The sequence below is a fragment of the Scyliorhinus canicula genome, chromosome 18 (genome assembly GCF_902713615.1).
Source record: "Scyliorhinus canicula chromosome 18, sScyCan1.1, whole genome shotgun sequence".
Taxonomy (NCBI): Eukaryota; Metazoa; Chordata; class Chondrichthyes; order Carcharhiniformes; family Scyliorhinidae; genus Scyliorhinus; species Scyliorhinus canicula.
Genome location: NC_052163.1, coordinates 129,025,994 through 129,039,064, shown reverse-complemented (window position 1 = coordinate 129,039,064; position 13,071 = coordinate 129,025,994). Strand labels below are relative to the sequence as shown.

Here is a 13,071-nt window from a genome sequence, read left to right as displayed (position 1 = left end):
TTTTTTTTAAATGAAGAAGCTATCTATCTCTGTCTTCAAGACACTCAATGATTTGGCTTCCACAGCCTTCTGCGGCAAAGAGTTCCACAGATTCACCACTGGCTGAAGAAATTCCTCCTCATCTCAGTTTTAAAGGATCGTGCTACCGTGCCATAATTTCACTATATAACTATGTAATAGCACGGTCTCAAATAATTTGTCCCAGAATCCTAGCCAACATTCATGCCCAAACTAGTATCATCAGAAATAGGGGCCAAAAATGGGTTTGCATAACCTCATTTTGCAGGCTCAACCTATCCGGTCATTATCACATCACTATCCATGACACCTTGCTGGGTACAAATGAGCTCCTGCATTCCATGTTATTATGTATTGTGATGCAATACATCTCATGTCATAGGTCGCATGCCTTGCTGTGATGTCACCAGAAGTATTTGAATGTCTCGCCAACCCCCCCACAGTCTGACAACCCATTCTCTTTTCACTGTCTGCACAGTAAGGCACCGACTAACATTGCGATTAAACAGCAATGACAATTCACTGGCTTTGGAATGTCCTGCAGTTGTGAAAGGCGCTATGTGAATGCAAGTTCTTTCTAAATGGTGAAATTTATTATGTCCGCCAAAAAGGAGGGTGTCCACATCGAGTTGCGAGGTTAAACATTGTAACAATCTTTATTGTCACAAGTAGGCTTACATTAACACTGCAATGAAGTTACTGTGAAAATCCCCGAGTTGCCACACTCCGGCGCCTGTCCGGGTACACGGAGGGAGAATTCAGAATGTCCAATTCACCTAACAGCACGTCTTTCAGGAATAGTGGGAGGAAACTGGAGCACCCGGAGGAAACCCACGCAGACACGGGGAGAATGTGCAGACTCCGCACAGACAGTGACCCAAGCCGGGAATTGAACCTGGGACCTTGGAGCTGTGAAGCCACAGTGCTAACTGCTGTGCTACTCCGGGAGGCATATTTCAGGGAGTCCAAGCAAGGGCTACCCAACCGGGTGAGTGCCGGCCAGTTTTATACCAGAAGCTCCGCCTCCTTTAGCCGGGGAGCGCATGTTCCCCCAGGGATTCTGGGAAGACGAAGCCCCCTATGCCATAGGCTTCGGCAGGGCCAAGATTATGACAACATTATCACAAGATCACTTTTGGGACGGATGTGGCAACTGGGCAGCTAGCTGCCGGGAATAGACAGCATGGAAATTCTGCCCTGAAGTGAGAAGGAAGAAACAGTGCGAGTGGTAGATTGACACCAGACCCAGGGCTAAGAGGACAACGGGACTAAATGGCTAGACCACCATTTATTGCCCATCACTAATTGCCCCAGAGATGATGGTGAGCTTTCTTCTTGAACTACTGCATTCCATGTGATGTAGGTCCTTCCACAGTGCTGTTAGAGAGGGAGTTAGGCTCTGGAGGCGGAGGTGGGGCTCCGAGGAGACCTTTGTAAGACGTTGAGGGCAAAGGTTGAGGAGCAGGAAAATACCTCGGGCGGTATTCTACGCTCTCGATAAAAATCGGGATGGCCGTCGTGAAATCGGCCGAGGTTCATGATGGCCTCGGGGCTCGCTCCCCACACCTAATTCACCCCCACCCGGGGGGCTAGGAGCGGGCCCCCGTCGTTTCCGGCCGCGACCTTGTCTTTCTCCTCAGCCGCCCGGCAAGATGTGGTGGGTGTGTCTGTTTTGGACACTGGCCCGATGACCGGTGGGCACCGATCGTGGGCCTGTCCCCTCCCGAGCACAGTCGTGGTGCTCCCGTGCCAATCGGGCCCCTAGATGCCCCAAATGGGCATCTGACGCCCGGTTCGCGAATGCAGCGACCAGGTGTGGTTGCTGCCGTGGTGAAACAGGCGTGAAGGGCCGGCCACTCGGCCCATCGAGCTCGGAGAATCGCCGTTCGCCGTGAAAAATGGCGAGCGCCGATTTTTCCGAGTGGGGTTGGGAGGGGGGAGGGGGGAGAGAATCGCTGGGGGCGCCAGGGGGGCGTAAAAAATGTCGGGAGGCCCTCCCACGATTCTCCCATGCCACGTGGGGAACGGAGAATTCCGCCCCTCGAGAAGACAGAACCTGTGAACAGTGGGCCTGCCTGAAGGAGTGGAAGCTGTGAGTGTCACGAGGTACGTCTCGAGGATGCTGGCGGGGCTGGTGGCAGAAGGGGTGCTGCATAAGGCACCTGAAGTGGACAGAGCGCATAGGTCTCTGAGGCAGAAGCCTAGAGCTGGCGAGCCGCCGCGGGCGGTGATCGTGAGGTTCCATACATTTATGGAGAAAGAGAAAATTCTACGGTGGGCCAGGGAGAAACGTAGCTGCGACTGGGAGGGAAATAACGTCCGGATTTATCAGGACATTGTAGCCGAGTTGGGAAAACAGTGGGCAGGTTTCAACGAGGCCAAGGCGGTGCTGTACCAGCGGCAGATTAGGTTTGGGGTGCTCTACCCGGCGAAATAATGGGTGACGTTCGGAGGCCGGGAGTATTATTTCGAGACCCCAGAAGCAGCCGAAGATTTCATTAAGGAGCATAAACTGGGGGGGGGGGGGAACTGAGTGGACAATGCTTGGGAACCGGGGTGCTGGCACTAGGTAATGGCCGGGAGCATGTTTGAAGTGGGTGTAGGGATTGGGGGATTTTTGCCTTTTTTGTGAGGGGGGGGGGGGGGGGGGGGGGTTTCTGTTCAATGTTGAGGTTGTAAGGAGTTGTAGGGGTGAAAGGTTTATGTGGAGAATGATGTTCCCATCCCCCTCCTGTTTTATGGGACTGTTTGTGTTTAACATGTTTGTTTGCATTTTGACAAGGCAGTCTGGAGTTCAGGAGAAGTCCCAGTTTGGGTGGGGGAGGGTAAGGCCAGCAGGAGGCCTTCTTCCCTGAGCTGAGGGGTGGGGTGAGGGGGGGGGGGGGGGGGGGGGGGGGGGTGAGGTCATTAGGATGTGCCTTGGGGCAGGGGCAGCCACGCTAGCAGGTTATGCTGGTGAACGGATGTAAGGTGGTTGGGGAGAAGGCCAAGTGGTGTGGCCGGGGGGAGGGGGAAAGGGGAAGTGGGGGGGGGGGAAGAAGGGGAAGGGGAAAGCGGTTTCTGCAATGCGGCAGGAGGTGAGAGATGACATGGTCAAGGGCAAAGAAAGGGGCCATCTGGGATGGGCGAGGTACAGAGTGGAATTAAAGGGGCAGGAGTTAAGTGGGGAAGATGACGGATGGTAGAGGGGATTGGAGGCGCAAGCCTCCGGTAAGGTTGGTAACGTGGAGCGTCCGGGGACTGAATGGGCCGGTTAAAAGGTTGCAGGTGTTCACGCACCTCAGGAGCTTGAAAGCGGGGGATGGTCATTTTTCAGGAGACACACCTCCGTGTGAAGGGCCAGATTAGGTTAAGGAAGGGGTGGGTCGGGTAAGGTTTTCACTCGGGGTTTGATTTGAAATCAAGGGGTGTGGCAATTTTAATGAGTAAAAAAATGGGATTAGTGAGTGGGAAGGCGGTGAGGGATCTGGGTGGGAGATATGTGATTGTGAGCGGGGTATTGGAAGGGAGATCAATTGGGGAGTATGGAGTGAGGCACTGCGAAGGGTAAACGGGACCTCCTCTTGTGCAAGGATGAGCCTGATACTGTTTCCAAATCTGCCGGGAGGGTTGAGACCAAGAAAGTAATAAGAAAACAAGCCACGATTCACACAGTACAGTGCGATCATTTATGGTCAATAAAGCCGTATAGGTGAAAAACTTTGGTGGTGGATCAAGGTTGGATCCAAGGTTAGAATTATTGTCTCTAAGACTGGACCCCTGTCATACCAAGTCAACATGGAGGGACAGATCGTTTGTAAGTTTAGAATTTACAGTGCAGAAGGAAGCCATTCGGCCCATCGAGTCTGCACCGGCCCTTGGAAAGAGCACCCTATTTAAACCCATGTCTCCACCCTATCCCTGTAACCCAGTAACCCCACCTAAACTTTTGGACACTAAGGAACAATTAGCGTGGCCAATCCACCTAACCTGCACATCTTTGGACTGTGGGAGGAAACCCACGCAGACACGGGTAGAAAGTGCAGACTCCACACAGACTCTCACCCGAGGCCAGAATTGAACCGGGGATCCTGGAACTGTGAGGCCGCAGTGCTAACCACTGTGCCACCATGCTGCCCATGGACCACTTGAGTAGAGAGATGCTCCAGCAGTCAGTATTGCAATCACAAAATGTTTTGAACTTGGAGGCACCAAAGTGCCTGCTCGACCTGTAGTCACAACTGATGTCTCCACGGAAGCAAATAGTTGGGAGCTGCCTGTGCCAGAAGAGGTACCGTTACTGCAGTTTCTGTTAATGTCGATCCTGTGGAAGCATCTCAGAAAACAGAATCATGCAGCTCTACAAAGAACTGAAAACCCCATCAAAGACTTGATTTATAATTGTTCAACTCATGTACACAATGTTTAGTTAATATTTCGGGCTGAGTGAATTGGTTATTGAAAGTTGTATAAAGGAGTTGAAGGGGGAACAATGTGGTGATTGTCACTTTAAGGGCAGAGTAAGGATCACATGGCCTGTGTGACCAATCGGGACTCAGAGTGTGGAATCACCCCTTGGTAAGAGAGGCTCCCAGGCTGATACATTTGGGAGCTAGCTTCAGCCATGTGGCTGCTATACAATTCTTATTAATAAATATGTTTTGTGTTCACTAATGAAAGTGGATCTTTACAGGGGATCTTTCATTTGGTGAAATAAATGACAGATGAACAATGGCTACAAAGTGGTATGACTCACGTTCATGATGAATTAACTCAATTAGGTATATTGGTTGATTATGCATGCAGTGAGTACTAGTTTTGTGCTTAACTACATGACAGACCATGCCAGCATCAAATAAAAAATACGAAAGACAGCAAATTTTGACTCCATTACGCAAGTGCCTTTCACAAACTCCTCGTGGGTTGGGACGAGCTGGAGTACTCTTAGCGCTCTCAAGGAAGCCTCCCCCTGGCAGGGCTCCCACCCTCTGCCATGGCTGCCTACCTCTCCTCCCAAATGCTGGAGCCCACCTCCAGGGTGGTGATGGGAAACGTTCAGAGACAATACTCCAAAACAAATTTAAGTGTGCTTAGAAAAAATGTGGGTTAATAAATGACAGCAGGCACTAATGCAGGAGAGGCAAGCTGTGTTCGGTTGAATTGAGTTACTTGTTGAAGTACTGAATAGGAAGGGTGAAGATAGTTTGATTGATTTTGTGTAGATGGAGTTTCAAAAGATGGCTCATAAATCAATATAATAAACACAGTGAGACATTAAAGAACCAGAGTCGAGATGGGGGGATTTCTTTTTTACACAAGTTGGTATCACCTGGGATGCAATACCTGAAAGACTAGTGGAAGCAGATTCAACAGCAACTTTCGAGGAAGAATTCGATAAATACTTTAAGGGGGTTATTTTGCAAGCCCATGGGGGGAGAAGAGGGGAGTAATTGGAAAGCTCTTTAAAAAGAGCCGGTGGAGGCACAATGTCCAAATTGTGTCCTTTAGTCCTGTGCCATCCTATGATTTTATGATTCCGTGATAGTGAAGTACAGTTTAGGAACTGGATTGTAGACTGCAGCAATATGGAAGCTCAAAGTGGGATAGTGAAAAGTAAACGACTGCGTATGGCACACGCTGGAACAAAGATCAAAAGGCAGGAGAGGAATGGGAAAATAAAAGATAGGGAGCGCGATTCTCCGGAAAGATTTCTAAGTGTGGTGGTGAGCGGGATCTGTTCGGGGGTCTGGAACCATTGGGAGAGTGGGGAATTGTATAACACACAAAACACCCTTGAGCACATGTAATATGACGCCTCTGTCATTTTCTTTTTTTTTAAGTTTAAAGTACCCAATTCTTTTTTTCCAATTAAGGGGCAATTTAGCATGGCCAATCCACCTACCCTGCTCATCTTTGGGTTGTGGGGGTGAGACCCAAGCAGACACGGGGAGAATGTGCAAACTCCACACAGACAGTGACCCGGGGCCGGGACTGAACCTGGGTCCTCGGCGCCGTGAGGCAGTGGTGCTAACCACTGGGCCGCCATGACGCTTGCCTCTGTCACTTTCTTCCGCAATGGGGGCCGACCTCTGAACCCTTGGCCTCTCCAGGCATCTCCTCCTCGTCTCAGGACACACCCCGAGCACTCAGCAGACAGGCAGGAGTCAGACTATGGTATCGATTGAGGAGCACTGACGCTCAGCTCTCTGCAAGTTATCATCACCCCCCCTGCCCTCGACAGTGACCCACTGATGGTGCCGACACAGTCCCAGCACCCCAGAGTGATGTGACACATACCCTGGGAGGTTGGAAGATGGGGGTGGGTAAGGTAGCGATGATGGACCAGGCCACATCCTAAGTGAATCGGGCAAATATGAGTTCCTCCCTGGTCCTCCGGGCTTGCCGGAGCCTCGCTGCTGCCACCTGTCCTGCAGCCTCTGGCTGGGCCTCCGGTTAGGCACATCCTCCAGTCTCTGCTCGATACCTCGCCATTCACCTGAGGAAGGAGCAGTGCTCCGAAAGCTCGTGTTTGAATCAAACCTGTTGGACTTTAACCTGGTGTTGTAAGACTTCTTACTATTTCTAATTTAGACATGTTAAATGGAACAAGGCGGAGTCATAATCCAATCCATTTTAAAATAGATATTTGTACTTGTGCTTATAGTGAAGATTTCCTTTAGTAATCATGACAGAGTAAATTTAATAGCCAATTCATCTTAAATTCATGTTAAATTCTACAACCGAGACAGTGCCAAGAGTCCCGTAGGTCTATCAAATCAGCATTTAGTGAAGACAAATTGGTGTGTCTTGCTACTAAGCAATGTGATGCAGACTGCCAAAAGCAGCGCTGAACCAAATAAACATGCACACATGGATACTGACCATATACATTTTCCCACTGGAGTCATTTTACTGACAGGAATTAATCATCCAAAATGTACATCACCTCTGGCATCAAATTAATTCCTCTATCAGTTGCCATATTACAGAATGTAACTGAAATACTTCTTTCTGTGAATAGTCTCACAATACCGGGTTAATGTCCAACAGGTTTATTGAAATCTCAAGCTTTCAGAGCGCCGCTCCATCATCAGGTGAAGTGGAGGCAGGTTCACAATCACAGCAGAAGTGGGAGAGATACAATTGCACGATAATTATAGAGGATGTGTGAGGATGGCCTTGGCGAGATGTTCGTCGGCATCGATGACATGTTGAAGGCTCCAAAGAAGATGTTGTAGTTTCTCCACTTCGGAGAAGTACTGGACGATGAAGGGTACTCTGTTGGTCATGTTCCATGTTCGTCTTCTGAGGAGGTCGGTGCAATTTTCCCCTGTGGCGATCAATGAGTCAAGCGCCATATCCTGTTCTTATGGGGGCGTTTTTCAGCGTCCGTAGATGTCTGTCACATTCGTCCTCATCTGAGCAGATCCTGTGTATAGGGAGGGCTTGTCCATGGGGGACGGCTTCTTCAATGTGTTTAGGGTGAAAGCTGGAGAAGTGGAGCAACGTGAGGTTATCCGTGGGCTTGTGGTAAAGCGAAGTGCTGAGGTGACCGTCCTTGATTGAGATGAGTGTGTCCAAGAATACAACCGATTCTGGAGAGTAGTCCATGGTGAGTCTGATGTGGGATGGAACTTATTGATGTCATCGTGTAGTCGTTTCAGTGATTCTTTGCCGTGAGTCCAAAGGAAGAAAATGTAATTGATGTATCTGGTGTATAGTGTTGGTTGAAGGTACCGTGTGGTGAAGAGGTCTTGCTCGAACTTGTGCATGAAAGTGTTGGAATATTGAGGTGCGAACTTTGTCCCCAAGGCTGTTCTGTGTGTCTGGATGAAGAACTTGTTGTCGAAGGTGAAGACGTTGTGGTCCAGGATTAAGCGGATGAGTTGTATAATTGCATCTGAAGATTGGCAGTTGTCGGTGTTGAGTTTGTTGCAGGCAATGCTGTCGTCATGGGGGCTGCTGATGTTGAGTTGCCGCGACATCCATTGTAATGAGGAATGTTCCTGGTTCAACTGGTTCACGGGTGCTGTGTTTCTGTAAGAAGTCCGTCGTGTTGCGACAGAAGCTGGGGGTTCCTTGTAGGATGGGTTTCAAGATGCCCTCAATGTAGCCAGAGAGGTTCTCTCACAGGGGCGGCACGGTAGCACAGTGGTTAGCACTGTCGCTTCACAGCTCCAGGGCCCCAGGTTCGATTGCCGGCTTGGGTTACTGTCTGTGGAGACTGCACGTTCTCCCGGTGTCTGGGTGGGTTTCCTCCGGGTGCTCCGGTTTCCTCCCACAGTCCAAAGATGTGCAGGTTAGGTGGATTGGCCATGATAAATCGCCCTTAGTTTCCAAAGGGGTTGGGTGGGGTTGCTGGGTTACGGACATTGGGCGGAGGTGTGGGCTTAAGTGAGGTGCTCTTTCCAAGGGCCGGTGCAGACCCGATGGGCTGAATGACCTCCTCTGCACTGTAAATTCTATGCCTATGTCTCTTTCAGGGATCCCGTTGCCTGATACGATGGGACAGCCAGGTGCGTTGGCTTTGTGTATGTTTAGGAGGCAGTAGAGATTTCCAACATGGGGAGTATGCGGGATGAGAGCATGTAGGGTGCTCTGAAGATCTGGATCAAAGGTTTTGATCAGTCGGTTGAGTTGGCGGGTGTGTTCCTTGTTCGGATCTGCGGGTAACTGTCTGTAGTGTTCCTGGTTGTTGAGTTGTCGGTACACTTCTTTGCATTAGTCTGTTCTGTTCAGTATGATGGTGGCTCCTCCTGTGTCTGCTGGTTTTATGATGATGTTGCGGTTGGTAATGAGTGCGCAGATGGCGTTGCGCTGTACTTGGGTGATGTTCAGGGCTATTTTGTGAGTGCGGCTGATGAATCTGGCATTGAAGCATCTCCTGACAGTTTGAGCATACATGTCGATTCTAGGGCCTTCCGGATGGATCCAATTCAACTCTTTCCTCTTCAGTTGCTGCAACGCAGATCTCTCGGTCTGCTGCTCCGGTTCATTGGTTGTCTCATTGGGTTCTCTGTTGGCATCTTGGGCTTTGTGGAAGAACTCCCGGAACCTCATTTGCCTGACGAGTTCCTCCGTGTCTGCCGCGAGACTGATGGGGTCCATTTTGTTGATGGGGCAGAAATTGAGCCCTCGGCTGAGAACTTCGATTTTGTCTGGTTCAAAGGTGTAGTCCGACAATTTGACACTGGACTTCCTTGTAGTGGCACTGGTTTCAACTGTGGTACAGGAAAGGTTTGGTTGTTGCTGCTGGTGATGATGCCGAGTTTCTCAAGCCTTCTGTTCTTGATGTGCATTTAAGTGACGTGGTTCCGTTGTCTCATCTGTTTGGCGGTGTCCTGCAGCTGTCTGCTCTGTCCTGAGTGCAAGTTGAGAATATGGACTCTATCTTGGCTTCCAGGTTGCGGTGCCTGCTGTAGAGCTGGTGTACGAGGTGGGTGAGGAGTGTGAGAGAGGTGCGACAGCAGAGTCCCTCAGCGTAGTCTGTGTTGTACGTCGACTTGACTGGGTTTTTTGATCTGTCGTCCTTTTAGGATCTTGTCTGCTTTCTTGCATCTCTGTAGAAACTTGATGTCTGTGTCAATATCCGCGATCTTCCTCGAGATCCTCTCCACTTTGATCCGACGGTTTGTGGTGTCGATGGCAGCCATGATGTGGCTATGCCAGCGCATCTGGTGTTGTGAGACTTCTTACTGTGCCCACCCCAGTCCAGCCCCAGCATCTCCACATCATGGGCGGGATTCTCCCCTACCCGGCGTGACGGAGGGTCCCGGCGTAGGGGAGTGGCGCCAATGACTCAGGGGTCGGGCCTCCCCAAAGGTGGGGAATTCTCCCCACCTTTGGGGGCCAGCCCCGCGCCGGAGCGGTTTGCACCAGAAGACTGGCGCAAATAACCGGCGCCCCCGGCAGCGGGGCTGCCCGAAAGGCTTTCGCCGGTCGGCGCATGCGCCGGCAGTGACGTCAGCAGCAGCTGGCCACTGACGTCACCACCAGTGCGTGCGCGAAGGAGAAAGAGTGCCGCCAGGGCACTGGGCCGGAGTCTGAGCGGGGGGCCCCGATCGCGGGCCAGGCCACCGTGGGGGCACCCCCCGGGGTCGATCGTGCCCCGCCCCCCCAGGACCCCGGGGGGCCTGCTCGCGCCGCTGAGCCCGCCGTTCCAGAGGTGGTTTAAACCTCGGCGGCGGGCGAGGCCTCCCAGCGGCGGGACTTTGGCCCATCCGGGCCGGAGAATCACCGCAGGGGCCTTGCCGATCGGACTGGCGAGATTCATGCCGCCGCCACTTCCCAGGTGGCGGGGAATCTCTGCCACGGCGGGGGCGGGATTTTCGGCGGCCCCAGGCGATTCTCCGACCCTCTGGGGGTCGGAGAATTTCGCCCCATTTCTGTGAATGGACACTTTCGTCCAGAATTAAAATTGGTTAACAACTTTTGCACAGAAATCAGATGAACATTTTTGCTTTGGAATGAAAGAGTCAATGAATGGTTGAGCCCGAGAAACCTGGATAGATTTTAAAACACAATTTTTGATATTTTTAAATTGGTTCTGAAGCCGTGCTTGACTCATCACATTTCAAATCTGGACAATATCGATCCTAAAGCTCATTTAATATATTTCCAATGAAGACTAAGTGCTGAGTTCCCATTACAATTAAAGCGATGGAAATTAGGGAAACACTTTTTTTTTGAAAATGTTGGCGTTTATTTTGTTCAGAGATCCAGATTTGAATGAGATAATTTGGACCTTCTGAATTCTCCCTCTGTGTACCCGAACGAGCCGACGAGGGGATTTTCACAGTAACTTCACTGCAGTGTTAATGTAAGCCTACTTGTGACAATAAATAATATTATTTAAAAAAATGATTATGCATGAAGCAGTTGAGACAGTACAGTGTCAACTTGTTTCTTTAAAAGTTAACTACAGGTCCCTGGTCTGAAAAATCAACTCTACAATCCCCACTTATCGAGTGAAGTGCTTAATGAGATGAAGGCATCTAATCTGAACAGAAAAAATCCCTTAACTGAAGCTCTAAATCAATTCCTTTGATACCCTCAAGACTAATTGAGAATTTAGTTTTCAGCATTTAATGTAATTAATGTATTTTCTCATTTTGTATGTCATGTTTGCCAGTTACAGATAGCTGGCACCATTCCTCATGACCTTGATAAGTGGCAGAAACAAGTTATTTATTACACACCCCTACTGATCCTTCACAGAAGTATAGCAAATGGACATCAAAAAAAGCAGCGATCAGCAGGGTTGACCAAGAACTGCAATTATAACTTGTTTTTCTATTACTTTTGGTGTACATATTTTGAGTTTCTCTTACCACGAGGATTTGTGGTCACAAAGAACCAAGCATGTTCTCTTTTCGTTCTCAAGATAGGACCATCTTAACTCAGTTGCATGAGCCAAAATATTGCGGGGTCCAAGTCCCACTACACACTTCAGCACATAATCCATGTTGACACCTCCACCTATCCTAATAACCCAGAAACCCCACCCAACACTAAAGGCAATTTTGGACACTAAAGGCAATTTATCACGGCTAATCCACCTAACCTGCACATCTTTGGACTGTGGGAGGAAACCGGAGCACCCGGGGGAAACCCACGCACACACAGGGAGGATGTGCAGACTCCTCACAGACAGTGACACTTTGGATATGCAACACTGAAGAAGTGGTGAATTGTTGCAGGTGATACCCACTCAGGTGGACGTAACAGAGTCTAAAGCATTGTTTGAAAAACAAAGAGTTCTTCTGATGACTTAAACAACATTCCTCCCTCAGCCAACACATCAAGAACTGCTTGGTCTGGGCATTCCTTTGTTGGTTGTTTCTGGGCTCTTGCTGTTGGTCGTTGTAGTTATCTTCCTATTCACATTGATGGCAGCACAGTAGTGAAGCATGGTGGGGGATCTGATAAGGCACTATTTCTGAGGTCATGGCTAGCATGGTTTGTGGTGCTTTGCGCAAACAGTCCCAACAGTATTCTGACGTGTTAAGCAGATGACTGTCCCCTATCGCTCCAGTGACATTTCTGGCAATGCCTATCATTATGGCTTCTATTAATGAGATTGCACAATTAATGCTGAATTATGAACAGTTTATGCAGTAGATTTGTTTTCACCAGGAGCCAGATTGATACGATCAAGGCTTATTTAGATTAAAATGTGTAACAGCTGTCATTCATTGGAGAACTTCATTCCATTAGTCGGGGCTGGATCTGAGACTAGTAAAATGTCACAACACAATACAGCTTCTAATCAGAACAATTATATCAACTTGGATGTACAGTATAGTGAGAAACAATTACAGCCAGGGACTATCGCTTGCAATCTGAATATTATTTTGCTGCATCAATAAAAGTGTTACGTGCAAACTTTCGAGCAAATTAATAACATGATATATGTACACATTGAAACTCAAACTCAGCATTCCGAAAGCAGTGCAAGAAAATGTAGAACGAATTTTTATCTATTGCCTGTTCTCAAAACAATTTTATTAGCTCGATAGGCAACAACTCTTCCAATCTGGGCTGGTTTAGCACACTGGGCTAAATCGCTGGCTTTGAAAGCAGCCCAAGGCAGGCCAGCAGCACGGTTCAGTTCCCGTACCAGCCTCCCCGAACAGGCACCAGAATGTGGCGACTCGCAGCTTTTCACAGTAACTTCATTTGAAGCCTACTTGTGACAATAAGCGATTTTCATTTCATCAGCTAACGAAATTGAGTTACCATTATGTGTGATGCATAACTTACCTTGAATACCTTCGATCAGTTTCACAGCATCTTCTGCAGATAATCAAGATACCAGAAAGTAGAACCAAAGTCCCACCAATGAAGACAGATACAAGGACGAGCAATAGGACGTAACCATCCTGGACACTCGGGTCTTTGGGAATAGCCTGTAACAAAGCAAAATGTTACAATCAATTAAAGAGCCAAATCTTTGCCAATAGCCAAAGGGTGGATAGCGAGGTAAACATACACACAACTCGAGACAAATCGTTGAACATTGGAGAATTAGAAACAGAGACAATCAGAAGCACCTCTGTCAATTAGAGCACTACC

At 49.1% G+C, this 13,071-nt stretch overlaps 1 protein-coding gene across 4 annotated transcripts in view; it reads right to left on the bottom strand.

The window, feature by feature from the left end:
- The window catches only part of cbarpb (CACN subunit beta associated regulatory protein b), a 240,877-nt gene that overhangs the window by 135,718 nt on the left and 92,088 nt on the right, over positions 1–13,071 (bottom strand). For all 4 annotated transcript variants that reach the window (XM_038777460.1, XM_038777462.1, XM_038777458.1 and 1 more), the window contains one exon: positions 12,760–12,905. In XM_038777460.1, coding sequence (XP_038633388.1) covers positions 12,760–12,905 — 146 coding nt within the window. The remainder of the gene's footprint in view (positions 1–12,759; positions 12,906–13,071) is intronic.